Source organism: Lagenorhynchus albirostris, chromosome 2, assembly GCF_949774975.1.
Source record: "Lagenorhynchus albirostris chromosome 2, mLagAlb1.1, whole genome shotgun sequence".
Taxonomy (NCBI): domain Eukaryota; kingdom Metazoa; phylum Chordata; class Mammalia; order Artiodactyla; family Delphinidae; genus Lagenorhynchus; species Lagenorhynchus albirostris.
In genome coordinates this window covers 184,002,890-184,026,815 of record NC_083096.1, presented here as the reverse complement: position 1 = coordinate 184,026,815, position 23,926 = coordinate 184,002,890, and the positions used below count along the sequence as shown (strand labels likewise).

At 59.2% G+C, this 23,926-nt stretch overlaps 2 protein-coding genes across 2 annotated transcripts; both read left to right on the top strand.

The window, feature by feature from the left end:
- The first annotated feature begins 1,484 nt into the window (after nt 1-1,484).
- Nucleotides 1,485-15,980, top strand: CCDC27 (coiled-coil domain containing 27). The gene is made up of 12 exons (XM_060142842.1): nt 1,485-1,670; nt 2,206-2,338; nt 3,348-3,458; nt 4,022-4,179; nt 7,033-7,212; nt 7,950-8,045; nt 8,325-8,658; nt 8,875-9,005; nt 11,477-11,554; nt 11,797-12,009; nt 14,240-14,344; nt 15,855-15,980. Exons 1-12 carry the CDS (start codon nt 1,485-1,487, stop codon nt 15,978-15,980), a joined length of 1,851 nt encoding a protein of 616 aa, XP_059998825.1.
- Nucleotides 15,981-17,221: 1,241 nt separating this feature from the next.
- On the top strand, nt 17,222-20,838 carry SMIM1 (small integral membrane protein 1 (Vel blood group)). The gene is made up of 4 exons (XM_060142841.1): nt 17,222-17,290; nt 17,624-17,749; nt 19,468-19,595; nt 19,899-20,838. Exons 3-4 carry the CDS (start codon nt 19,486-19,488, stop codon nt 20,023-20,025), a joined length of 237 nt encoding a protein of 78 aa, XP_059998824.1. The 5' UTR covers nt 17,222-17,290; nt 17,624-17,749; nt 19,468-19,485; the 3' UTR covers nt 20,026-20,838.
- The last annotated feature ends 3,088 nt before the right edge of the window (nt 20,839-23,926 follow it).

Sequence of the window (23,926 nt, the reverse complement as noted above, 5' to 3'; positions counted from 1 at the left end):
CCCATTTGTTCATATAGGTCCCTCCAGGATGGCACGCGGTCCCCTGCCGGCCCCCATAGCCTCTGATTGTAAGAGGGACCCTCTCCTCTCCTTTTAGACTCAAGATCACAGACAGGAGTGGAAACCCAGACGGCATTTTCATCCTTCTGTGTTGCAGAACTGAGAACTTCACGCCTGGAGACATCCCTCGAGTGGACTGGAGAAAAAGCAGCACAGGTGACACTGAAATAGGCGGGAGACCTCAACTCAAAACAATCCTCCACTTTCCCTTGAAACTCTGAGCTGGGCCAGACCAGCGAATGGTTATGGGAGAGGAGGCCATGCGGAGCTGGAGAGGACCCACAGGGTGACCCAGAGGGGCCTGGACTCTGGGAAGGCACCTTGGTTCCCTTGAAAGAAAGTGAGGCTGCTTCAGAACACAGCTCTACATGCTGCCTGCAGGGGCTGGCATTTTCCATTCCCCCTGAAGGATGGGCTGAAAGAATATGAGCTCGAAGTACAGTTATTATTTTAAATTGAGATAAAAATCACCGTTTTAAAATGTACAATTCAATGGCATTTAGTCCATCTGCAGCGATGTGCTACCATCACCCCTATCCAGTTTCAGAACATTTTCATCCCCCCACAGAGGAGCCCCGGGAGCCATGTGTCGTCACTCTCCGTTCCTCCCTCCCTCCTGCCCTAGGAAATCAATGTGTTCTGTCTTGGTAGATTTGCGCATTCTGGACATTTCAAATAAATGGAATCACACACCATGTGGCCTTCTGTGTCTGGCTGCTTTCACTGAAGAGAATGTTTTCGACATCAAACTGCAGTTTGAGAAACATGAAGTGGCCAAAAAGAAAATTTTTCAAGTAGCAGCCTGGATGCAGAGAAACATCGACACCATTTCTTTGTGTCCTTTGCAAGCCTGAGGCCTGTGTGTCCAAGAATCGGATGGTGGGAATTTAGCAAAATCACAGTAAGTCTCTCTCCTCTATCCCAATTCCATTTTTAAAAAAGAAGTACATACAGTATTCAGGTGTTAAGAAATATGTCTAAAGTGTGGACTTTAATTGAAAAGGTTAAATTTTCACATCAGAGCCACTGACACAGTGTCAGATTGTTAAATAAGGTGAAATACTAATGATGGGGAAAAAAGAAAACAGAAGAATGGGCTGCTAATGCCTCGGGGCACTTCTCCTGCGCTTGTAACATTCTGTGTGTACAGCGAAGCCGCTTCTGGTTCCCCTTCCCAGCCGAAAATTAAGACAGATGACAGGCGCTGTTTCTAGGTTTCTATGGGGACATCTGTGATGTCATAGACTGCTCCCAGGACCCCTTAGGATGTGGAGCTTGGGAAGTTGGTCTTCTCCCGGCCTGTGCTTGGACCTGCACATCCATGACTGAGGCTGTGTTCCCCTCGACACGCTGCTCCAGACCCGGAGGATAGGTCCAAGTCATCATTCAGGTGGCCAACCTTGGCCTTCTGTTCCACGTTCCCGATGTTACCCATCAGAGCCAGCACGCCCAAGAAGAAAAGTCTGGTGCCCAACTGGATAGAGAAGGGCCTGATCGTCCTACGGCAAATGTCCAGCCGGAACGAACAGACCCCAGAATGGAAACTTCGCCAAAAAGAGCGCTCCCTCAGCAAGTCAGCTCAGGCCATCAACCGCTACTACAGGAAGATGGTACGGAGTCTCGGGAGAAAGGATGGCCCGGCCACACGCAGGTCATCAGGAGATGACCTGCTTCTCCCACTGGATGAAAGGCCTTGAGGGTGGGGGGCTAATAAGAGCATCCCAGATCAGCTTGGCTGATGGATTACAGTGGGTGGATTCTGGGAGTGGATGGAGACTGGGAGAGAAGATGCAGTGTCTGCTCTGAGCCGTCCTTAGGGAAGTCTTGAGAAGGAGGGAATGGGGAGGAGAGAAAATAAGGAAGAGAAAGCGCGGGCGGGAAGGTTCAGGCAGGTACCACGCGCTGGGGGAGACTGGAGAGCCACCACACTCCCCAGGGCCCTCCTGAGTGGACTTGACTCTGGGCTCAGCCGACTGCAACTTCGAAAGCAAGGTCCCCACGGCCCTCATCAAGCAGCCAGTCTTCCGGGTGGGGACAGCCCACTGGGGTCGGCACACACGGCAGGCCCTGGCGCTCCGCCAGAAGATGGGAGAGGGGCTTCCCGGGTCCCTCTTCTCCTGCTGGTCTCATTTTCCTGCTCCTCAGAGCGATTTCAACAAGGACACCAGCCCCCAGGACAGCGGCTTCCTGTCTGAAATGGAGGAGCTTTGGCACAAGTTTCTCACACGTCCGGGCTGTCCCCAGTTCAGCACCAGGTCCACGTCCATGACCCCCTATGGTGAGCGTGCCCAGCGGGGCCCCACGTGGGCAGCCCCCCCTCCACCCAACCACCCAACCCACCCATCGGAGTCCGGGACCCGCATGGGGTCCTGGCACACAGCAGCTGCGGGGGTGGCCAGAGGGGACGTGTGCAGTGGCCACAGCTGCTGCTTCTGAAATTGGCTGTCAGCTGAGGCCAGAGTGGGAGGGGGAGGGAGGGAAGGCAAGGCCTGTGTTTCTGCTCTCCCAGCCCTCTTGCTTCTTCTATGGTCTCACTCACCAAGATTCAATAGGGTTGGGACAGGGGAGGAGAAGGTTGAAGGTTCTGGAAGCTTCAGGAAAGAGGTCCATAGGGCCAAAGGCAGCGCATTAGGGACCAAGCCCTGAAAGGGGCCTTAGCAAGACTGTCGTCTAAGCCTGCGTTGCTCTGATATGGATGAGAGGCTCCGAGGGGGCGGCTAAGGGCCCAGCCGCCACCCGGTGGCATCGGTCAGGCCAGGTGTCATCCCAGACCTCCAGCTCCGGGACCTCGGCTACTCCCATTTCCCCACACACGGCATTTTCCTTAGTGGTGTTGACATGGAGGCCGAGTGCCTGCAGCCAGCAACTGGGGTCCTGTGTGTGGATCTCAGGCGGCAGTCAGGCAAAAGTAGGGCCCCGCCCACCCGTCCAGGCTCTAAGCTTCCCGTTCTCAGTGCCAGGGCCTCAGAGAGCAGCCGGCACTCCAGGACTTAGAGGAGGAGCCACTTTTACAGGAGGGAACGGGGCTGCCCTCCAGGGAAGGGGAGGCACCAGACTGCAGAGCTTAAGGTGCACCTGATCGGTTTCAGGTGGACACACCCGTGGTGGTAGGGGGACAGAACTACGCTTCGATTCAGTCGCGTAGTCCAATCCTATGCAATCGCTGAGAAAACCACCTTGAACCCTACCCAGCATTTAAAAGGAAAGGAAATACTAGTCTCTGTCCTGGAGGTCTTGGGAAGACTCGGCCTTAGCCGTCATCTGTTGGCACGTTTACCGTCCTGCAGATTCAGCCACGACTCTCGATCTCCCTGAGGACAGGTGCATCAGCTCTGAGACCTGGAAGGTGACTGAGGACCTGCTCTCTGGTCAGGAGGGCTTGGACATGAAGGTGGACGGTGAGGACGGCCCTGCTGGGCACGTGTGACCCATAGGGTTCTCTCCTCGGACCCCAGCCCTGAGGTCCTCTGCCTTCATCTGCAGGGACCCCTGCTCCCCGCAAAGCCACCCGATCATGTCCCATGGAACTCCCTTCCTAGGACCGCCTGCCTGGCCCTATGTACCTTCCACAGGCTCCTGGGATGCATCCCTCCTTGATTAGAGGGACCCACATGCACTGTTCCTACAGACAAACACTTTTGTTTATCCAGAGGTGAAATCCACCCCCCCTTGAATTTGCCTGAATTCAAGGAAACTCCTCAAAAGTGTCCCCTGTGCACAGGGCAGAGTCAGGATGTCCCCTCTTGTCCTGACCCCCAGGCTCTGGGAATCTTGAAGCGTGCTTTGATGCTCTCATACACACTGGGCTGGGTGTAGGGGACGGACAAGGGTGTAGAGGAGCCCAGCTGGGAAGGGAAAGGTTTCAGGGGGAATCTTGAAAGGGGGATGTTAGAAGATCCGGGGCAACTCAGCTGGGGGAGAGTCTGACCGACCCCCCCCCCGCCACCCCGCCTCTTGACAGGCTGCCAACTTCCCTTTAGTAAGAGTGCCTGCGAGTTCAATTACCTTCGGAAGAAGAGTGAAGCCCAGGTGTTGAGCCCGGCCCCCAGCAACCCGGTCCTAGGGCAGAGCTACCCAAGGAAGTGGGTACCTTGGTACATCTCCGTCATCCACGAGAAGGTACGGCCGAGCGCGGAGCCTGGGCACGGATCCTGGTCCTGGCGCCCCGGCTCCACCTCCTGCCCGAGAGGATGCCCGACCCTGGGGGCTCTTGTTCTAGTATCTGTTTGGCTGTGTAAGCAGGTCCCAGACATGGCCTGAACTGACATCCAGACCCCCTTCCATGGCTTCTACGAATCAGATGTTTGACAAGCCTAGGTCCTGCCCGTCTTCATCCCTGTGGGGGACAGTTCAGGCTGGCCTGGACATCACCCACTCTTACACAGCTCCCCCCGTGAGTCAAGACCTTCAACATCCATATATTCTTTAAAATAGTAATAACCAGCTTGATGGGCAATGATCTCCCTACGGGTTGACTCGTCGTGGTATCATTTTTTCCTACATGTTTATGAGAGGAACTGGCCCATAATTTACCCGCCTTGTCATTCCCTGTTTGCTTTTGGTGTCAGAGTTTTCTGGCCTCATAACAACAACAAAAGTTGGAAAGTTTTCGCTCTTTTTCTATTTTCTGGAAGAGTTTGCATAAGGTTTGTGTTATTGCTTTGTTAAATTCTGAAGAATTCATCATGGAAGCCATCTGTACCTGGCAATTTCTTACAGCGTTGGTTTTTAAAATAACAAATTCAATTCCTTTTAAGATATTCCAACTTCCTTTTCTCTCGTTTCAGTTTTGGTAAGCTATGTTTTTCTAGGAATGTGCCCATTTCATGTAAATTTTCAAATCTGTGAGCCTAACTCTGTGCACAAGAGTCTCTTAGTATTATTCTTCCAAAGTCTGGAGAAGATTCTGCAGAAGATTGCCTGTTTTTTTTTGTTCCTGACATCGTTAACTTGTGCCTTCTCTCTTTTTCTCTCCACCAGTCTTATCAATGTTAAAAGTCTTCTCTTAGGGGATTCCCTGGTGGCGCAGTGGTTGAGAGTCTGCCTGCCGATGCAGGGGACACGGGTTCGTGCCCTGGTCTGGGAAGATTCCACATGCCGCGGAGCGGCTGGGCCCGTGAGCCATGGCCGCTGAGTCTGCGCGTCCGGAGCCTGTGCTCCGCAACGGGAGAGGCCACAACAGTGAGAGACCCGCGTACCGCAAAAAAAAGAAAAAAAAAATCTTCTCTTAGAATTAGCTTCATGGGTTTTTGTTTTTGTTTTTGTTTTAAGCTCGTGAAACTCTAGTGACAATTATGGAAATGTCACACTTGCTGTGTAGTTGGTGGGCACACAATGGGGACTCAGGAGCCCTGATAGTGTGGGTTCATGAGTATTCATTTTAGCTTTATTCCCGAAACTGTACCTCTAATTTTATGATAGATTTCATAATTCGTTTTCTTTAGAGTTCACAATTTAAAAAGCATCCCAACCATTGGAACAAGCAATTCCACTTTTGGAAAATAGCCTGAGGATATAATCAGATAGTCTCACAGGTATACGTAAAAGGATGCTTTTGCAGTGCCGCTAGGAGAAGGAATTCCAGCGGAAGGGCTGCAGGCTGGGCTGCCACCAGGGGCTCACAACATGTCCTCAGGGCCCTCGGTCCCTCACCTCTGTCTTCGTCTGCCCTGTGGTAGGTAGCACCACCTGCAGAAGCAAGGTTGTGCTGTTGCAAAGTTAGCAGCCCCAGAGGAAAGGAGCAACCCCTTCCCGGGAACCGTGTCTGGTTTGGACACATCGTGTTTAAATCACCATGGCCTGGGTGAAGAAATGGGATTTCTCCATGACTATTTTAACATAATACTATAAATAATTCCCATATACCCTCCAGATTCCCCGAATGTTAAAATGTTGCCGATTTGCCCTGTCCTCCTCTCCGCGCCGTACCCCATCTCCCTACATCATCCATTCTTGTCCTGAGTTTTAAAAATTCTCTTCCTGGGCTTCCCTGGTGGCACAGTGGTTGGGAGTCCGCCTGCCAATGAAGGGGACGCGGGTTCGTGCCCCAGTCCTGGAAGATCCCACGTGCCGCAGAGCAGCTGGGCCCATGAGCCATGGCCGCTGAGCCTGCGCGTCTGGAGCCTGTGCTCCGCAACGGGAGAGGCCACAACAGTGAGAGGCCCGCGTACAGGAAAAAAAAAAATTCTCTTCCTGCTATGTTCTTTAGGCTAAATTTCCAGTTCTTTTTCTGAATCCTTGAGCTGGATACTTAGATCTTTGATTTTCCATTGTTTCCCCTAATCCATGCGTTCGAAGGCTATAAATCTGTCCTTAATCACAGCTTTCTATTCGCCCGTCTTGACGTGTCCAAATGTTTGTTGTCATTCAGTTTAAAATATTTTCCAACTTCCTTTGTGACTTCTTCTTGGACTCGTGGACTCCGTGGAAGCCTGTCACTTAACTCCTAGTTATCTTTTCCTTCTAGAATTCTGTCTCTGACCCTTCCCTCTTGCCTGGAGAATTCCCTTTAGTATTTCTCTCAGTTGTTCAGCTCTGCTGGCGACGAATTCTTCCAGTTACTGTTTGTCCAAAAACACCTTTATTTTGTCTTCAGTTTTGAATAATTAAGGGCATGGAGGTTTTGAGAGTGGATGGTTGAGGGGCAGTGGGCCCAGACCTGACAAGCCCCTTGGAGGTGGCCCTCGGAGGGGGTGCTGGTTAGGTGTCCTCGGTCACACCTGGGGGCTGACCGGGAGCCAGGCCTGGAGATCCCCGGGCAAGGGTGGCCCTTAAGCAGGAGGTGGTTGGGGATGACGGGGGTGGGGAGGGTGGGGGGGGGTGGGGAGGTGGGGGTGTGGGGGGGTGGACGGGGTCTAGGGCAGCAGGCCTGCTCTTCCTGGGCCCAGAGCTGCTGCTCTGCTGGGGGCTGGCGGTGCTGGAGGCGCGTCTGAGTGGCTTGACCATGCCCGGGGCTGCCCTGTTTCTGCCCAGGACCGGTGCCTGTTTGCACTGGGGAAGGAAGTCCAGCGCCTCTCTGAGCTGGAGGTGCAGGTTCAGACGAAAGACGAGGAGATCCTGGCTCTCCAGGAGGAGAGGGAGGCCTTGAGAAAGCAGCTGAAATGCCTCCTGAAGAGCAAAAGCCAGGAGGCCTCGCTGAGCGAGGTCATGACGGTGAGCAGAGGCAGGCGCTCCGCGGGCGGCGGTGGCTTGGATTAGCCTGACCTGTTCTAGCTGTGGGGGTTCCGTGTCCTTGCCTGTAACATGGGGGTGGGCCCCCACCCCTCCCCCAGCTCTGGGGGGGCGCCCTGGAGGAGGCGGGTCGGGGTAGGGCTCTGTGTGGCCCAGGGGAGCAGTCGCCGGGTCTGAGAGCTGACTTCTTTCACGTCTGGGGATACAGCCAGTGTTTTTGCTGGGTCCTCGCGTGAACTGGGGACTGGAGGCTTCCGACCACCACCGGACCCTCTGGCCGCCGCCAGAAAAGCTACCCAGGCACCGATGGTGGGGGACTGGTGGGCGGGGACAGCAGGAGTCTGGAGAGGACTGGAAGCATCGTCCTGTGACCCCCGTTCCCTGGCCTCCTGGGGGCTGTCAGGCGTGAGCGGGCAGTGCAGGGCGGTGACCTGCGGGCACGTCTGAGGTCGGGCCCCTGCCAAACTCCTCCAGACGAGCGTGCTCATTACTGCCAGGCCACTTGCCAGGGTTGCTCCTGGGGGGGGGGAGCAGAGCCAGAAACAATACGGCCCCCCAGGGCTGCCATCTGCACACTATGGCCCCCTGCCCACCGACAAGGCACCCCTGGCAGGAGGATGGTGGGTCCCCCTTCCAGGAAGACAGGTCTCGGCAGCACAGCCCTTGGGGGAGCTGAAGGTGCAGATTGAAACCCTGAGGCTCCCACGGGCCTCTTGCAGGAGTGGCCGGCGGAGTCGGAGCCGAAGCTGCAGGGGAGACTGAACACCCTTAGGACCTTCCTCGGAGGCAAGGAGGAGCCGGAGCACAGGCAGCAGGTGCGGGCTGGCCGGGGCCTCCTCTCCCAGGCTGCCCACGCGGTGCCCAGGCCACAGGCTCCCACCTGCTGTCCGCACCTGGTGGTCCCCGCCCAGGCGAAACCCTCGGCCACACTGGAGGGGAGCAGGGGAGGGGTGATGGGGCAGCTCCTGGAGATGTAGCCCCGGCCCCGCCCCCTGGGGGCCCCCTTCGCAGTGCACCCTCTGCCCCCGTGAATGGCCGAGCCCCTTTCCACAGGGGTCCCGCAGTCCTGCCCAGCATGCCCGTCCCTCCCCCAGATGCAGGGAGAGCACGCCATGACAGACAGAGGCAAGGACCTGGAAGGAGGCAGCTACGAGGAGGAAGAAGGCCTGGAATGGGAGGCCGAGCTGGCGGCGGACGAGGGGGCGAGGGCCAGCGCCAGCAGGAAGGGGATTCTGCAGGAGAAGGCGGCGACGGTGGTGGCCGCAGAGGGCGCCGCGGAGGGGGAGGCCGCAGGCGGGAAGAGGGCTGCCTCCATGGCCCACACCTTCACGGGGGAGCTGAGAGCCCAGCTGGAGAAGCATGAACAGCTGGTCCGGGAGTTCCAGTTCCAGCTCGAGATCACGAGGACCAGACACTCCCTGGCAACAGGTGGGAAGTTGGAGGATGGTGAGGCGGGGCCAGCAGCGAGCATGCCCAGCTCTGCCGGCTTTGCCCCGTGTCCCTCTCAGCCGGGACCATGTGGCGGCGGCGCTGGAGCCCCGGGGTGGGAGCCAGCAGCCCTCAGCCTGCAGTCTCAGCCTGGAGCCCCCGGGATGATGCGGTGACCAGCACCCTCTCCTCCCCTCTCACTGTCGCCTCACCCAGGAGCCATCATGTCTTTACAACGACAAATGGAAATCCAAGAGTCCCAGCTGCAGAGCTTCAAAATGGAGAACGAGGCCTTGCAGAAGGAGCTGCGAGAGCGGAAGCAGCAGCTGCAAGCCATGTCCGACAAGGTGGCGGTGTCCTCCATCACGTCACAGGCGTCCTCCCTCTGGGGCTCTGGGACCGGTGCCGTCTGTCCCATCCCCCGATGGAGACACTTGACTAGGGAGCTGATAGTGGCGGAGCTGGGGTTCACACCCTGCCCCGCTGTGCTCTGCGCTGCCCTCTGTTCCCAGCAGTCACCTCTGTCTCCTGGGCCACTGGGCTCCTGGCCATTTCTCAAGCATCTCCTGGCCCCTGGGTTCCAGGGCTGAGACCCCCATGGACCTTAGGGAGATCGCCACTGCAATGAGCCCAGTGCATTGGTGACCTTAGGGATATCGCCAATGCACTGAAGCATTTGTATTTTTTAATTGAATTTTAGTTTTTGGCCACGCTGAATGGCTTGCAGGATCTTAGTTCCCCGACAGGGATTGAACCCGGGCCCTCGGCAATGAAAGCACGCATGGAGTCCTAGCCACTGGACAACCAGGGAATTCCCTGAAGCATTTTTAGCTTTTATTTTTATCCAAGTTTCTTGTGCACAAAGCTACACAGCTTAAGGAACCAAACAGTTCCACGGGCTTATTATGCGAAACAGGAGTCTGACCCTTCTCTTTCTCATTTGCCCATCCCCCAAGACAACCGCTTTCAACTCTTCTAGCTGATTCTTGAAGGCTGGCTCTTTGTATCTCGAGATTGCCTGCTTACAATGCCCATTCTAGATGTTCCTCCATCTTGGCATCATCTAACGCTTCCCTCTTTCCTCGCTTGCCTCCCCAGCCCGGGAACTCCTCCCCCTCCCCATACTATTCCATCACGGCGTCAGTGAGTGGACGCTGCATTTACACCATTGAGACGGTTATCAGGGGCACACGCACGTGACCGGAACACACGTTTTGTGAAACAGTATTAAGATCCATAAACCACATTTTAAAGCCACTGCCATCCACATCTTTTCTCTTTCTTGACCTACTCCCATAGTTTCACTGGAGCACATCCTTCAGTAGTTTTTTTGAGAAAGGTGAGTGAAGGTAAAATTTGGGGGACATCGTAAGGACATTCTGCAAATGTCCTTCTTCTACACATTAATAGAATCTGGTTGGAATAGAATTCCGGTATGGCTAGCACTTTCCCTCAGCAGTGTGAAGGCATTGCTCCACGTGTCCGAGCTTCTAGGGTTCCTGGTGGGAAGCCCAAACTCATCCTGACTCTTGCACTTTCTTACAGCATAGTTTTTGGTGGTGCTTCGTTTCTCTCTGGAAAGTTGCAAGATGCTGCCTTTGTCCCTTGTGTGCAGAAGCTTCCATAGTTGGGACTTAACTAAGGGTCTGTTTTCATTTGTCCTGGGCGCTCAGTGGGCAACTGGAAACTTGTGTCCTTCAGTTCTAGAATTTTTCTTTGTTTATATAGTTTTTATTTCGTTCTCTCTGTTTCCTCTGAACCCTCCTTCTGGCATCTCCATCAATCGGCCAGTGGACCTCCCCTTCTGGTCTCTTTTTTCCTTCCTGTCTCTTCCCTCCTACCTTTCATCGCTTTGTCTTTCTGTTCCTTTTATGAGATTTCCTTAACCTTGGCAACAGCCCTCCTCCTGAGCTTTAATTTTGCTCATTTACGGTTCCCAAGGTCTTGCTTTTGCTCTCTGAATGTTCCTCTCCCGCTTTTTTGGAAGCACACTCTCGTTTTGTTTCTCAATTGCAGTATGTCTCTGACCTCGCTGAGCGCGTAAGTGATCATTATGGGTTTTGGCTTCTTGTGCCATTTCTATCTCCTATAAGCTCCTTTTGTAAGTCTGGTTTTGGTTTCTGTTATTCCTGCAAGAATCTTGCTCCAAGGTCAGAGCTGCCTGGAATCTCTGAGCCCCTGAGTGATGATTTTGTGCTTTACGGCAGAGAGCTGCTCTTGGGCGTTTCAGCGGAGAGTTAGTTCAGTGGTCATGTTGTTGGGTCTCTCCTCTTGGTTTGCCCAGATTCTCCTGGAATCTGGGAAACTGGGAAAATTCCTTTCCCGGAAAGTAAAGGCCCAGCTGCCGGTGTTTTAGGACCAAGTTGGGCAGAGGCTGCAGTCTCCACATTCAGCCCCCACAACCTGTGCCTGGAGCTGGGGGTCTCCACCAAGTGAGCTTGGCATCTCCCGGGCCAGAGACCCCCTGCAGCCCCCCGGCATCAAGTCTCCTGCCAGGTGGAAAAGGGGCAGGCGCTCGGCAGCTCCTGGTCAGGGACGAGTCTGCGGCTCCTGGTTTCTGAAATGATGTTCCTCGTCGTGTTTGTTTCCACGTCCAGAACAGCCCAGCACCACCAATTTCTGAGATGTCCAGGGCCTCTGACGGCTCTCCCCACTGCTGGCTCTGGAGTCAGCTTCCCAAGTGGGTTTGGTACCGCCCCTCCTCCCCTCCCTGTCCAGCAGAAACCAACCGCAGAGCTTTCGTCTTACTGAGGTTCAGGGAGGGGGCTGTCTGGTGTCTCACCCCCAGCCCCTGAGCGAAGCCCCCTCTGCCTTGCAGTTCTCCAACCTCCGGGAAGACAAGAAACACATGGAGATGATGGGACTGATCGAGAAGGACAACCTTCTCCTCCGACAGGTGTCCGTGGGGTGGTCAGGGGGCAGCCGCAGGCCCGGATGGTGACGGTGGGGGGAGAGGAAGCTGGCAGATCCCTCACCGCTGGGCAACACCCCATTCAGCAAATCCGGAAGCACAGACACCCACAGGGGTCCCTGCCACGGCCAGGGCCGGGCTGACTTGAAGAGCTCAGGGAGAGGTGGCCGTCTTCAGGGGAAGGAGGGGGGCAGGTGGGCCTACTGTGCCATCTCTCCGCCCCCCAGCAAGTGTCAGAGCTGGAGAAGGAACTGGTCAAGCGGGAACGGACCATCTCAGAGTTGGAGGCCAAGGTCAGCCAGCTGCAGGCCCAGGTGAACCAGAGCCAGGACCATCTGCAGAGGCGGAAGCAGCTGCAGGAGGAGATGCAGAACAAGAATGAGATGATCCAGCGGGCGGAACAGCAGGCCTGCGTGGCCCTGGAGAGCGCCCAGTCCAGGGTACGCCCGGCTCCCCCCTCCTGAGGGCCTGCTCCGGGGCCCTCGCCCAGCGCTGCCCAGCGCCGACCCTGGGGACTGTGCACGGGTCCTCTGGCTCACCCCCCACCCCTTGTGTGCAGGAATGCTGGTGGAGGAGGGGGCAAGGGTGCAATGGGCGTGGCAGCCTTAGACGTAGGAGCCGGAGGGTGCCGCGTGTCGGGGCTTTGTCTATGGAGGAGCCCCTTGGGTTGTGCTGTGAAAGGGACCCAGGGGTGTGGGTGGCCAGCCAGGAAGGAGAAGAGCTCTGAGGTGGGAGAGAAGCAGTAATAATAATGCCGTCCATGTATAACTTAGAGAGCACTTGCTGTGGGTCAGGTGCTGTTCGGAGCATTTATTAAGGCATTCAACCCTGTTAACAAAGCTGGGATGTGGCTTTCATGAGTGTCCTCACCTGATAGATAGGAACCTGCAGCAGAGAAGGTAAATGGTCCGTCTGAGGTCCCAGAGCTGCGTGGACGTGGTGCTAGGGTGTGAAGTGCAGGGTCTCCATTCTGAGCTCCCCATTAGATGTGAGCAAAGGCATGGGGTGGGGGATTTAGGAGGGACCCGTCAGAGATCTAACTTGATTGAGTCCAAAACCAGCAAAGGTAAAGGCCCCAAGCTTGCAGGCTTTTGAAATAACATTTTCCCCACTCACCCACCGGGAGTGCCACCTGTAACCAGCCGTGTTCTCCATTCTGTTGGGGCCGGCCTCCTGCTGGCCAGCTGACAGCATCACTGAGCCCCTCTCCCTTGCCTGTTATCTTTTATAAAACTGTGTTTCCCATCCAGCAGCATTCCCAGCTAAATCACTAGATGGGTGACGGTGTATAGATGGTTCCATTTCTAGTGGGTTTGGTGGAGCCCAGAATGCTGTGTTGAGAAAGGTTCTGAGGCTCAGTCTGGGGTCGGCAGGAAGTAGTGCCATGACCAGTGAGTGATGCCTGAGACAGGCCCGGCTGTGGGGCACCGTGGATGGTTGCCCCGGGTGACTACCACCCCTTACCCAGCAGCAGGCACCTCTGGTACAGAGGGCGAGCCCCCGTTTCCCTCATGACCCCTGTACCTAGCATGGTGCCTGGCACAGAGCTGGCATTAATCCATGTTGGAAAGAAAGAAAGGAAGCCCTCTGCCCCCTCCAAGTCCAGGGGCTTGTGGCATCCCTGTCCCAGAGGCAAAGTGGACCGACTTGCGTGGCGTTAGGCAATGCCACATCTCTCCAGCGAGGCTCTCCCTCAGCATTTCTACATTGGCAGGGCCCCCGGACACTGAGGGTGAGACGCTGGAGCTGAGCTTGTCACCGTGACTTGGGGGACACTGTCTGGGGGCTTCTGGGGTGCAGATCGGAGGAGTTTATTCTGAAATTACTGGGAGGCATGATTCACTCTCCTCTGCGGAGGTGGGCTGGGGCCCTGAGCACCCACAAGGATGCTGATGGCAGAAAAAGACTAGACAGCCTCAGGGGTCCATTCTGCTTAACGCCTGGTTAACGCCTGGTTAACGCCTGGTTAACCGTTTAATGCAGATGCCCACAGCATGGAGGAAGGAAGGGAGTACAATGACCAAAGGGGGGCTAACAGAGTCTGCAGGACGTTTTCTGCGCCACTGACAGTCTCCTGGGGGTCAGCAGGAGACTGTGGCTGAAGCTCCTTCAGGGAAGGGGGGGAAGGTCTGGGGCTCATTTGGAGATTTTTGTTTGTTTGTTTTGTTTTCTTGTGGTACGCGGGCCTCTCACTGTTGTGGCCTCTCCCGTTGCGGAGCACAGGCTCCGGACGCGCAGGCTCAGCGGCCATGGCCCACGGGCCCAGCCGCTCCGCGGCATGTGGGATCTTCCCGGACCGGGGCACGAACCCGCGTCCCCTGCATCGGCAGGCGGACTCTCAACCACTGCGCCACCAGGGAAGCCCCGGAGCTTTTGTTTTGTTTTGACCACATGCAGGTTTTGCTTTTTCAATTAAAAACAAACAACAAAAGCTTGGTGTGGCAGAAAGTCTTTGCACTTTGGTGTTAAGCTTCCTGGGTCCAGGTGGTGACCTGCCACCTTCTAGCTCTAAGGCGGCCACGCTGACCTCTCCCACCCTGACTCCAATTCCTAAAGCCAGGAAACATGAGGCCAGGTCTACCTTCCCTAGACCCTCAGCGAGGTGGCAGGTGCGGAGGTTGCTGCCTCCTCCGCTAAAGGCGAGCTTGGTTATTTTCCCTGCGCTCACAGCTCGAAAGACTAAGAAACAAGATCATCCAGGCCACCTTCAACACCATAGGATTCAAGTCCTTGGCCACCGAGATCTCTGACAATGACATCCTGGAAGCCTTGCAGGTATATCCAGCCTCCTTGTCCCCGGGGCCACGTCTCCACACCAGCGCTCCAGGGTCTGCAGCTGGGGGCAGAGGGGAGAGGCCTGGATGGGAGGCTAGGGACCCCCATTCTTGTCCTGGTGGTGTCGCCCTTTTACCGTGACCCCAGAACTGTCCTTTCTCTCTGCTTAGGCAGAGGGGACTAGGTCTCCCTAATGGGTGGCAATGTCCCCGAGCTGCTCTCAGCATCCAGCGCCCAGCAGCAGCTGCTGCAAACCCGCCCAGTGCAGTAGGGAGGGGACCAAACTGCTGGGCCCTGGGCATTTTCCTGCAGCAGGAGCCCATCCCCAGGCTCCGCCCAGCTCAGCCTCCTCCAAGGACGCTACTTTGCAGCTCAGCCTGGCCTCCGCTGGAATCCCTGCTGAGCCAGGGGTCTGGCACGGACCCTCTCCCCGGCCTTGGTCCATGCCAGCTCCTCACTGACAGGCAGAGGACTCAGAGGGGCAGGGCGGTGAAGGGGAAATAGTGCAGCTTTGGGGTGGCAGGAGTGAGTCACCACCTCCTAGACCTTAGCTTCAAAGCTGTGGGCCGGTCACTTGACTTCGCTGAGCCGTAGAGCTTCCCTCTGTACCCGGGACAGCGTGCCTGCCTTCCAGGCACCACGGGGCCCACAGCTCTGGGAGGAAAGCACCTGAAGGACAGGTGCTCCGTGCGGGGCCCCAAGCCTCCTTCGACAGCACAGCCCTAGACCCCAGCAGCTACCCATGACCTGCCACTGGTCCACACTTCCCTGGGGCTGGGTTCCTTTCCTCTGTGAGGGGGGGCGGGGAGTTAATGGTGCTCTTGTAGGGTGGCCACAGCCCTCAGGGCAGAGGGGACCTCTGCATGGGGACCTGGGGAGAGGTCTCTGTTGTTTGGGGCCTGGGGCCTGGTTACTGTTGTTTGTGGGAGGGGAAGAGGGAGGAAGGAGAGAGAAGATGGGAGGGATGGGGGATGGGAGGGAGGGAGGGAGGGGGGAGGGGGATAGGAGGAGTCGTCACCATCACCCAGTAGCCAGGGAAAACCCCCTTCCTTTGCCAATGCCCCACACAAACCAGCAATGGGCCAGCCAGAAGGAGGCTGAGGAGGGGCGGGACAGCCTTCCCTGCGCCCAGGACAGAAGGGACTTGAGGTTAAGACTTGACGGCCTCTGAGGTCTCTGGGAGTCTGGGCTCCCAGCAATTCCCAGAGGACTAAGAAGTGCATTTGGGGCAGACTCCAGGGGTGAGATGACCTGGAGCCGATGGTGGGCATCTCTCCCCAGCTCCGAGTTCTGTGGCTTCACCCCTGTTCCTGGATCAGCTGTGGTGGGAGGGCTTTCAGAACAGAAATTGGCAAATGCTACAAACCAGAGCTTTTTATTTTCTCCTGGAGAACAGGTTGCAAATATTCACCAGCACAGCACTGAGGCAGCAGGCTCTTCTCGGGGAGGGAAGGGTGGTGTCCCAGGAGCCTGCAAGGACTGGGCACACGCTGCTGCATGTCTTTTCTAGGGGATCATCTCAGAGAGAACTGACTACTACAACCAGTTGAAACAGAAGGGGATTAAAGTGCCCCCCCTGCAGCAGTCGGAGATCTTATCCTCACCCAGCAAGTCCAAGAAGATAACCTCCAAGTAGGCCCAGCTAGGACCCCAGGCGCAGCCAGTCCAGTGGAGGCCAGGACCCAACCTGGGTGTGCCCTGTGTGCCCCCCCTTCTCCTCCGTCAGCCCCCATGGCCTCACCCTTGCGCCCAGATTCAGAATTACACCTGCTGTTGGCCACCGTCTCACCTTCTCCTTCACTAGCGCACACAGGGGAGCTTGGGCTACATGGACACCCCCCATTCCAAAACTCACTCGTTGGGGGTCAGCACAGCAGCCTGCACCCCTGGCTCCTTCCTGGGAAGACCCCACGCTGAGCAGGGTGCCCTCTGCTGGTGCCAGGTGTAGGAGGCCTGAGACTGGGCTCCTGTCCACCGCATTCGGTTCAGACCCCAGAGCGGTCCTTCTCTGCCGCACACACCTGCGGCGGTTCCCCTGACAGGGGCTCCCCAGCTGGGGCACTGTTTTGCTGGTGCGACCCCGTGGAAGAAGATGGGTCGGGCTGCGGCGCTTCTGTTCACATCCATCGCTCCTGAGATGAAAGATCTGCGAGGACAGGCACGCTTGTCAGTGTCGTTCACAGAGACCTGTGCCCGGCACACAAACACGTGCTGAACCTAGTCAGTCCTCGGCCTCTTCTCTTTGCTCTCTACGCTCACCTGTCCACGCATTCTTTCATCCTTTCCTTCGAGCAGCGCCCGCTCGCGCATGGCCGCCCCACCCAGGCCTCTGGCCGCTCAGAGCGAGCGGAAGGCCGGCTGGCGGCTGGGGAACCTGATGACTGGGCGCCACCGAGAACAATCCGGTGTTTCGGTTCTAACCAGGCGCGCTTACCATCCCTCCTCCCCCCACTGAGCCCGCTTCTGCGCTCGAGCCCGGTTCCCGGCGGGGAAACTGCAACAGTTGAGAGGGGTCTAGGCTCTGGAGAGAGGTGCGCTCTGCGGCCCTTGCGGCTCCTGCGGCCCCGGCGGCCCTTGCTGCCCCTCGCCCCTGCAGCACGTACCTCCTGGAAGGCCTTGGGACCTCCCTCTTGCTCCGCCCCTGCCACGCCCCCGGTAACGGCCCCGCCCCTCCACCCCTCCACCAGGCCCCACCCCCGTTCCCGGAGTCCGGCGGCCTCCCACCCACGGCCTCAGATCCCGCCCCATTTATGCCCCGCCCCGACCTACCTGCCCGGCCCCTTCCCCGTGCCCCACCACCCACCGCCTCGCCCCGCCCACCCCAGCCCTGCTCCGCCCCCGCTCAGGCCCCACCACCCACTAGGCCCCACCCCCTCCAAGGCCCCGCCCCCCTCAGGTCAGGGACACGTCCGCGGCGCGCGGAGCGGCCGGGGGCTGTCGAGTCAGGTGAGACACGGGGTCGTGGTGCGGTTTCCTCGAGTAGAAGGAGGTGGTGGGGTTGGTTTCAAGTGGGCAGTGGGCAGAGACCCCACTGGCGAGGCCCAGTGCAGCCCCCCGCCCCGCTAGGCCGCGGCCTCTGTGAGCGGCCGGCCCGGGAGAGAGGAGTTGCTGGGGTGCGGGCGGGGTTGAGGCTGTCCCGGGCCCACAGACCCCGAGGCTAACTGCCTTCGCCGCTCCTGCTGGCCGCCCGGGACGCCCCAGGGCCCCTTTCCCTTCCCTGCCCCTGGCAGCGCCGCTCGCTCCTCTTCACCTTTTCTTTATTTTCTGTCTTTCTTTAAGGTTGGAGGCATCTGAGGCTCCTCAGGTCCCGAACTGCGGGCTGGGAGGAGGTGAGATCACTGGCCGTCTCTGACCATCTTCCTGGACCGCAGAGGCTTCGACCCCCAACGCCGGGACTCTCCCCTTGTAAGCTGTGGGCTCCTTGGAGGTGCCTTGGGGGTGAAGGGGTCTAATGTATATGCAGCCCGTGTGTGCCAAGGACTCTCTGTCCCCACACACTCCCAGGAGGCGGTGTACCCCTGAGGGTCCCAGGGCTTAGCAGGTGTCCCTGCCAGGCAGCACAGCCCCAGGGTCCTGTGACACTGTGTGACCGTCGCGTGTGGGTTGGACAGACCATTACGAGCAGGTGAATGAAGCCCTCAGAAGCTCAGCTGCAGCACCTCACCAGCTTCTGGTGGCTTTCTCCGGCCAGGACTACTTGACGGCCACCATCCGCGTCAGTCAGGAGCTTGTTCTGCTGCAAATAACAGGAACCCACTGTCCCAGGCTTGCACAAAGTGAGCTTGACCCTCCTCAGATCAAGAAGCTCATGGGTGGGCAGCTGGTGTGGATTTGGAGACCCAGCACCACTGGGCTGGTGTGGCAGGATATCCAGATTGCAAAGTGGCTGCTCAGCTCCAGCCATCACTTCAAGGCAGGAAGAAGGAAGTGGCTGTTCTTTTGTTCATGAAAGCAAAAGCCTCCTACCCCCTGCTGCACCCCAGCACCTTGCTCATATCTGGGTGACATGGGAAAGCAGGGGTCAGAGCATTAAGCTTGGCTTAGCCCGTGACTGTCACTTTGGGCTGCCACACTGCTGCCTGCGACAAGATGGGGACTCTGGCCACAGGAGGGAGGGTGGACATTAGGGAGGTAGCTAACAGAGCTGGCCCTTAGCCCCTTTCCTGGACACATCCTGGGAAAGCAGAACCCACGCTCAACAAATGCTTGGCCTTCCCCAGGCCTGAGACCCGGCCTGCATGGCCACCCCAGAGCACAGGATCCCACAGGAAGGACAGGCTTTGTGGCTTTGAGACAAGCTCCCTTCCTTTGTCCCATGGGCCTGGGATTTGGGAAAGGGCAAACGTGGAAGCATTTCGGGGGTTTAAGAACTGCCTGATTTCCTGAGTTTCTGGGTTCGCTTCTTGCTAAGTGGCTCACTGTGCTTTTAAGCCTCTGTGTCCCAGATTACCTGGACAAAAGGTCAGGTTTTCCCAGGCTGGCGGGAGCTGAGCAAAGTCTCAGCCCCTGGACTCCCAGCAGGGCACAGCGGTGGGTGAGGGAGGGGCTGCAACTCGGACAGGCCAGAGGACACAGCTGCTGCTGCTGCGCAGGCCAGGCGGGCCTCCTCCCCCTACTGGACAGGCTGTACCCACTGCCCCCAGTCCGGCTGCCCGGCTTGCCCCGTCCCCTTCCTTTCCCGCCTCCAGGGATGGCTCTGGGGCCTTATCTGGCAGGAATGGGGGGAGGGAAGGCCGTTAGCTATCAGGCTTGGTGACCTGGCCCCAGCCAGGGGCCCTCCAGGGTGGCAGCAGCTCTGCCTGGAGCCCCGCCCTGGGGGGCAGGCAAAGCAGCCGCTCGCATTCCTGAGGGCAGGGTTTGGCAGACTTTCAGACTCCCTGTTGGAATTCCCTCTTGCCTCCTCCCACGTGACCCTGGACAAGTGGCCTAACCCCTCTGCATCCTGGTCACCTCCCAAGCTGGATGAGAGGATGCAGGCGAAGAGCCAGCCCACCTGGCCCGTCACGGGCCCCAGGCAGACCCTCACCCCAAGAGCAGGGCCACACGAACCCTGCCCCTGGCCTCACGGGGTCTGGAACAGTGTGTCTTGGGAGGCTCAGCCCACCTTCTGCCCCTCCCGCCAGAGCCCCGTGGCCCCCAGGATGCAGCCCCAGGAGAGTAGCATCCAGTACAGTAGGTGGGAGGACAGCAGCCGGGATGAAGTCAGCGTGGCCAGCGGGCCCGGCGCACAGGAGGCCTCGGGCTGTAAGAGGTGAGGGGCTGGGAGGAGGGCCCCCCTGGCCCTGCGCAGGCCCCTCCCATCCTTCCTGCCAGCCTCTGCTCTGCGCCCACTGGGCGCCCACCCCAGGCGGTCTCGGCAGACCCGGGCCCCACACCTTCCCCGGTGTCTCCACCACTCCCCTCCCTCCTGTCTTCCAGTCCAGAGCGCCTGGGCTGCCCTCCTCCACAGTCCACCTGCCCGGGGCCCCCTCCTTCTCCTCCCCCCGCCCCCCCGCCCCCCCGCCCCGCACTGGGGGCCGCCTGGGGGCTCACGTGCCTGCGGTTCTCACTCTAGGGTCCCCCGGAAGCTGTGCTCGGGCAAGCTGGGCATCTCCTTGAAGGTGCTGGGTGGAGTGGCCCTCTTCTGGGTCGTGTTCACCCTGGGCTACATCACCGGCTACTTCGTGCACAAGTGCAAATGAACGCTGCCCAGAGCATGCGCCCAGGGGCATGGGCTCGGAGGGACACCCCGTGTGCGAGAACCCCTCCGTGTACACAGACCCACCAGTCTACACGAACCTTAGTGTATACAGCCTCCCATATACACAGACCCTCCTCTCTCTACACAGGCTCCCCTCTGTGTTCACAGCCCCTCACCATGCACACAGACACTCTCCCCCGACCAGTGCACAGACTCCAGGGGCACGGGGGGCACACATATTGGCCTCAAGCTCACGGGGACACCACTGTGCCCAGCTGTCACGGGCATCCACAGGCGTACAGCCAAACAGGGACACGGGTACACAAGGACACACACCTGCACGCCTGGCGCACACAGCCACCCAGGGGCCCACGAGGCTGGGAGACCGAGCCCAGCCTGAGCTGGGGCTCAGGATACACCCAGGCTAGGCCCTCAGTCCAGGGCCCCAAGAGCTCCCTTTCTCCCCGCAGCCGAGGGCACAGGCCTGGCAGCCCCAGGGTGGGGTCGTCCCTGGGTGGGCATTGTGCGGAGCTGTGTGGCCCTGACCAGGCCCCTGCCCTCTCTGGCCCTTCTGACTCCCGTTGTGAAAGGATGGCTCTGAGGGGGTGTACGTGTGTCCCTCTGTACATCCACCCTCCCCGGGGGCTGAGTCATTTCCTGGGTAGAGGGGCCTTAGCCCTTGTCCCAGACCCACCTCTGCATCTTCCCTCCAGGGAGGTGGACACGTTCCCCAGGGCTGTCCACCCCACAGAGTGGTCCCTGCAGGAGCCCGGCCCCTCCACCGGCACCCTGTAGGAGGCCCAGACCCTGCACATGGAGGTCGTCATTAAATGTCTGTTGAATGAAAACACGGATGACAGTGTCTCCCGTGGGTCTCCCCGGCGAGGCGTGACTCACGGCCCCCGATGTGAGGGCAGCTGGAGGGCATCTGGACAGCGGCCGGGAGGCCTGGGAAAGGGCCTGTGAGCCTCCCGCTGGCTCTGGGCCTTGGGATGCGCCCCGTCCTGGCCAGGCCCTCTGCCGGGAGGTGGGAGCACAGGGGCAGGCCTGCGGGCGCGCGTGTGGCTGGACCTGCTCCTGCCTCTCCTGACCATGGACAGCGCCTTGCCGGCTCTGCTCCAGCTCGCTTGGCCCTCGCCTGCTGTGAACTCACGCCCCAGACCCCGCAGACCCCTTGCCAGAAACACCTTCTTAGGGAATTGGTCCTCACCCCAGAACTGCCCAGAACTGAGGGCAGGAGACGAGGGACAGTCAGGATCCCTATGGCTCATAGCAAACCTGGGTGTCAGAGGCCGAGCTGGCAGGGAGGGCAGAGACCCCACGGGACTGGCCTAGGGCACAGCGGGCCCACTGCAAGTCTGCCCGGGCCGGGTGGGCGTGAGGTGGGGCTGCACCACCCAGGTGATCCCTGGCTCTGAGCCTGCTGCTGGGCTGGGGTCTCCCAGCAGCGGTGCTTCATCAGGGCCTGCTGTGGGGCAGGGGGCAGGGCAAGCAGGTTAAGGGCAGTGGTGGAGGGTCTGTCCCAGCCGCCCTGGTCTCTGCGCCTCAGCATCTGTCTCCGGAGAGACTCTGCCCCCACCTGCTTGGCCACTGCCAGGGAGGGGGCCCCAGCTGGCCTGCACCTGTCTGGCCTCAGCCTAGCACCCCAGTTGGAGTCCCCTCTGGCCATCTCAGGACGGGCACTGGGGTGGAGGGTGTGGGAAGGTGGGCAGGGGCCACTGGCCTGGCTGCGTGGCCTCCGGGGGCTCTCAGCGGTCGGCGGTCGTCGCTGGAGGTGCAAGGGCTGACCCTCCCCGAGGCCCAGTGCAGCCTCGGCCAGGAGTGGGGCGAGGGCGCGGGACAGAGGGAGGAGGGAGGGGTCCCCGCTGCCCCTGCCCCCCACTCCCTCTGAGGCCTCTTCGGCTCCAGGGCCGCATTCTCCGAGTAGCCCCTGGTGAGGGGCAGGTCTGCGGATGCACAGGTCACATGTGACTGGCCTGGGGCAAGGCAGGGAGGCGGGACGGGGCAAGGAGGGGCAGCCAGCAGCGGGAGCGGGTGGAGAGGAAGTGACCTCGGAGCCTGTCCGGCTCGGTCCGGCACCGCTGGGTGACGCCCAGGGTCCTTACGAGGCCTGCTCCCCAGGACCGGGGGGAACCTTACGGGCGGCCGTGGACCATGGACGGTGCTGGGGTCTGGCCTGGGTCTGGCTGGCCACGCCCTGTGTGCCCCACGGCCAAGCAGGTCTCAGCATGGAGAGCTGGGTGCACCAGCGCAGAGCCTGGGGGATGCGCGGCACCCCCTGCCCCAGGCCCTACTGGCACCGGATGCCTGGCCCATGCAGGTGGGGGGCTACAGGCAGGGGCACGCGGGGCACCTCAGAGAGACGTGCCCCGGGGCCCCAGCTGGACCTGAGTGGCCGGAGTGGAGGTGGCGTCCCGACAGCCCTGGGAGGGTTGGGAGAGGACGGGACAGGACCCTTGGCCTCCGCTCCCACAGGAGGTTCAGGATTGGGGTGGTCTGCTGGAGGCGGGTCCCAGGAACTTGACCCCTTTGGGAAAGCCCCGGGGTGGGGTCCACCTGGTGATGCTACAGGAGCAGGTTCCCAGGACCCAGGGATCAAGGGCAGCCACTTCTCTGGGCCAGGCCCGAGTGACAGGAGATAACTGCCTCTCACTCTTTGCTGGCAAGAGGGTCCCAGGTCCTCAGCTTCCCCACAGACACTTCCAACACGCACCTCCAGAAACCCCAGGAAGGACTCACGGGGAAGGAGTCGCGATGTTCCTTCTAAACGTTTTTATTAGAGGGTCAGCCGACAAAGAAAAAGAAACGTCAGAGCGGTTTTCTGCTGTAAGTTGAATACGTTTCCAAACCTCACACGGAATCAAACTGCACCAGAGAAGAGCAGCAGGGCCGGCTGCTCCCCAACATCAAGGCGCCCCAGACGTGGTGCCACGCGGCCGCCGAAGCCACAGCCTGGTGCCAAGAGGGCAGCTCAGCTGCGGCCCCAACCCGGAGCTCCCAGCAGGGCTTCGCCGTGACGCCCACGCCCACATCAGCCGCAGCATCTGCAGCCTTGATGGCCCGAGGGTCGTGAAGTGACAGCCCTGAGCCGCCGATGCGCACAGATGTCAGGTAGGTTTGGGGAACACCGTCACCCGGTGTCCACTTCAGCCCAGTTAAGCACGGCTGCCCCAGGGCCGACGAAGGGCAGTCCTGGCAGTGACCAGGGAGCTGGGTCAGGGGTCAAGGCAGCTCCGCCATGTCCTTTGAGGAGGGCTGGCCGGGCCCTGGGGAACCCACGTGGTTGTACAGCAGGCCCGGCATGTGGGGTGTGGGCCTCACGCGGGTCTGGCTCTGACCGCTACGCGCCTGGGTCCGGGGGGGGGCTCTCGCATATGCCTGCCAGCCGCCTGTTTTTTTGACAAAACACATAAACTGTCCTTTTCAGGTCAAAGACCATGGAACACGCGTTCACTCAACAAGAAAAAGGTGGCGGGTCAGTTTTTCCTGTGCCGGCTGCTCCTGGAGCAGTGAGGTCAGTGAACTGCCGACTCAGAGCTGGAAATACCTAGAATGCCAGATGCTGAGACCCCCTTGTCCGGCACATGCTCCATGATTCCTGGCATCAAACTCCCCATGCCTCCTCCAGTCACCGCCACCCCCGTCCTGGAGCAAGCTGACGACGGCTGACCGCCCTGTCTGAGCATGGAAGCCTGTTTTGCAGTGGGAAACCTGCACACTGACCTCCAGACGCAGGTGTGACACCTCACGGCCCTGGTGCTGGTTTACAGTCGACTGACGCCCCCGCCCTCCCCAAGTCCGGCCAGTGCAGCAGGTGGGTTGGGCCGTCGCTCCCGGATGCCCTGCCTCCCACCCCCAAAGCATCCTACAGCAGCAGTAAGAAAAATGATTTTGCCAATTCT

Bases quoted from the DNA above. Each gene is read 5' to 3' on its own strand.
- SMIM1 (XM_060142841.1), top strand. From the start codon at position 19,486: ATGCAGCCCCAGGAGAGTAGCATCCAGTACAGTAGGTGGGAGGACAGC. The intron at 19,596-19,898 runs GTGAGGGGCTGG...TTCTCACTCTAG, and splicing joins GAGGCCTCGGGCTGTAAGAG to GGTCCCCCGGAAGCTGTGCT.
- CCDC27 (XM_060142842.1), top strand. From the start codon at position 1,485: ATGTTACCCATCAGAGCCAGCACGCCCAAGAAGAAAAGTCTGGTGCCC. The intron at 3,459-4,021 runs GTGAGGACGGCC...GCCTCTTGACAG, and splicing joins CTTGGACATGAAGGTGGACG to GCTGCCAACTTCCCTTTAGT. The intron at 7,213-7,949 runs GTGAGCAGAGGC...GGCCTCTTGCAG, and splicing joins CGCTGAGCGAGGTCATGACG to GAGTGGCCGGCGGAGTCGGA.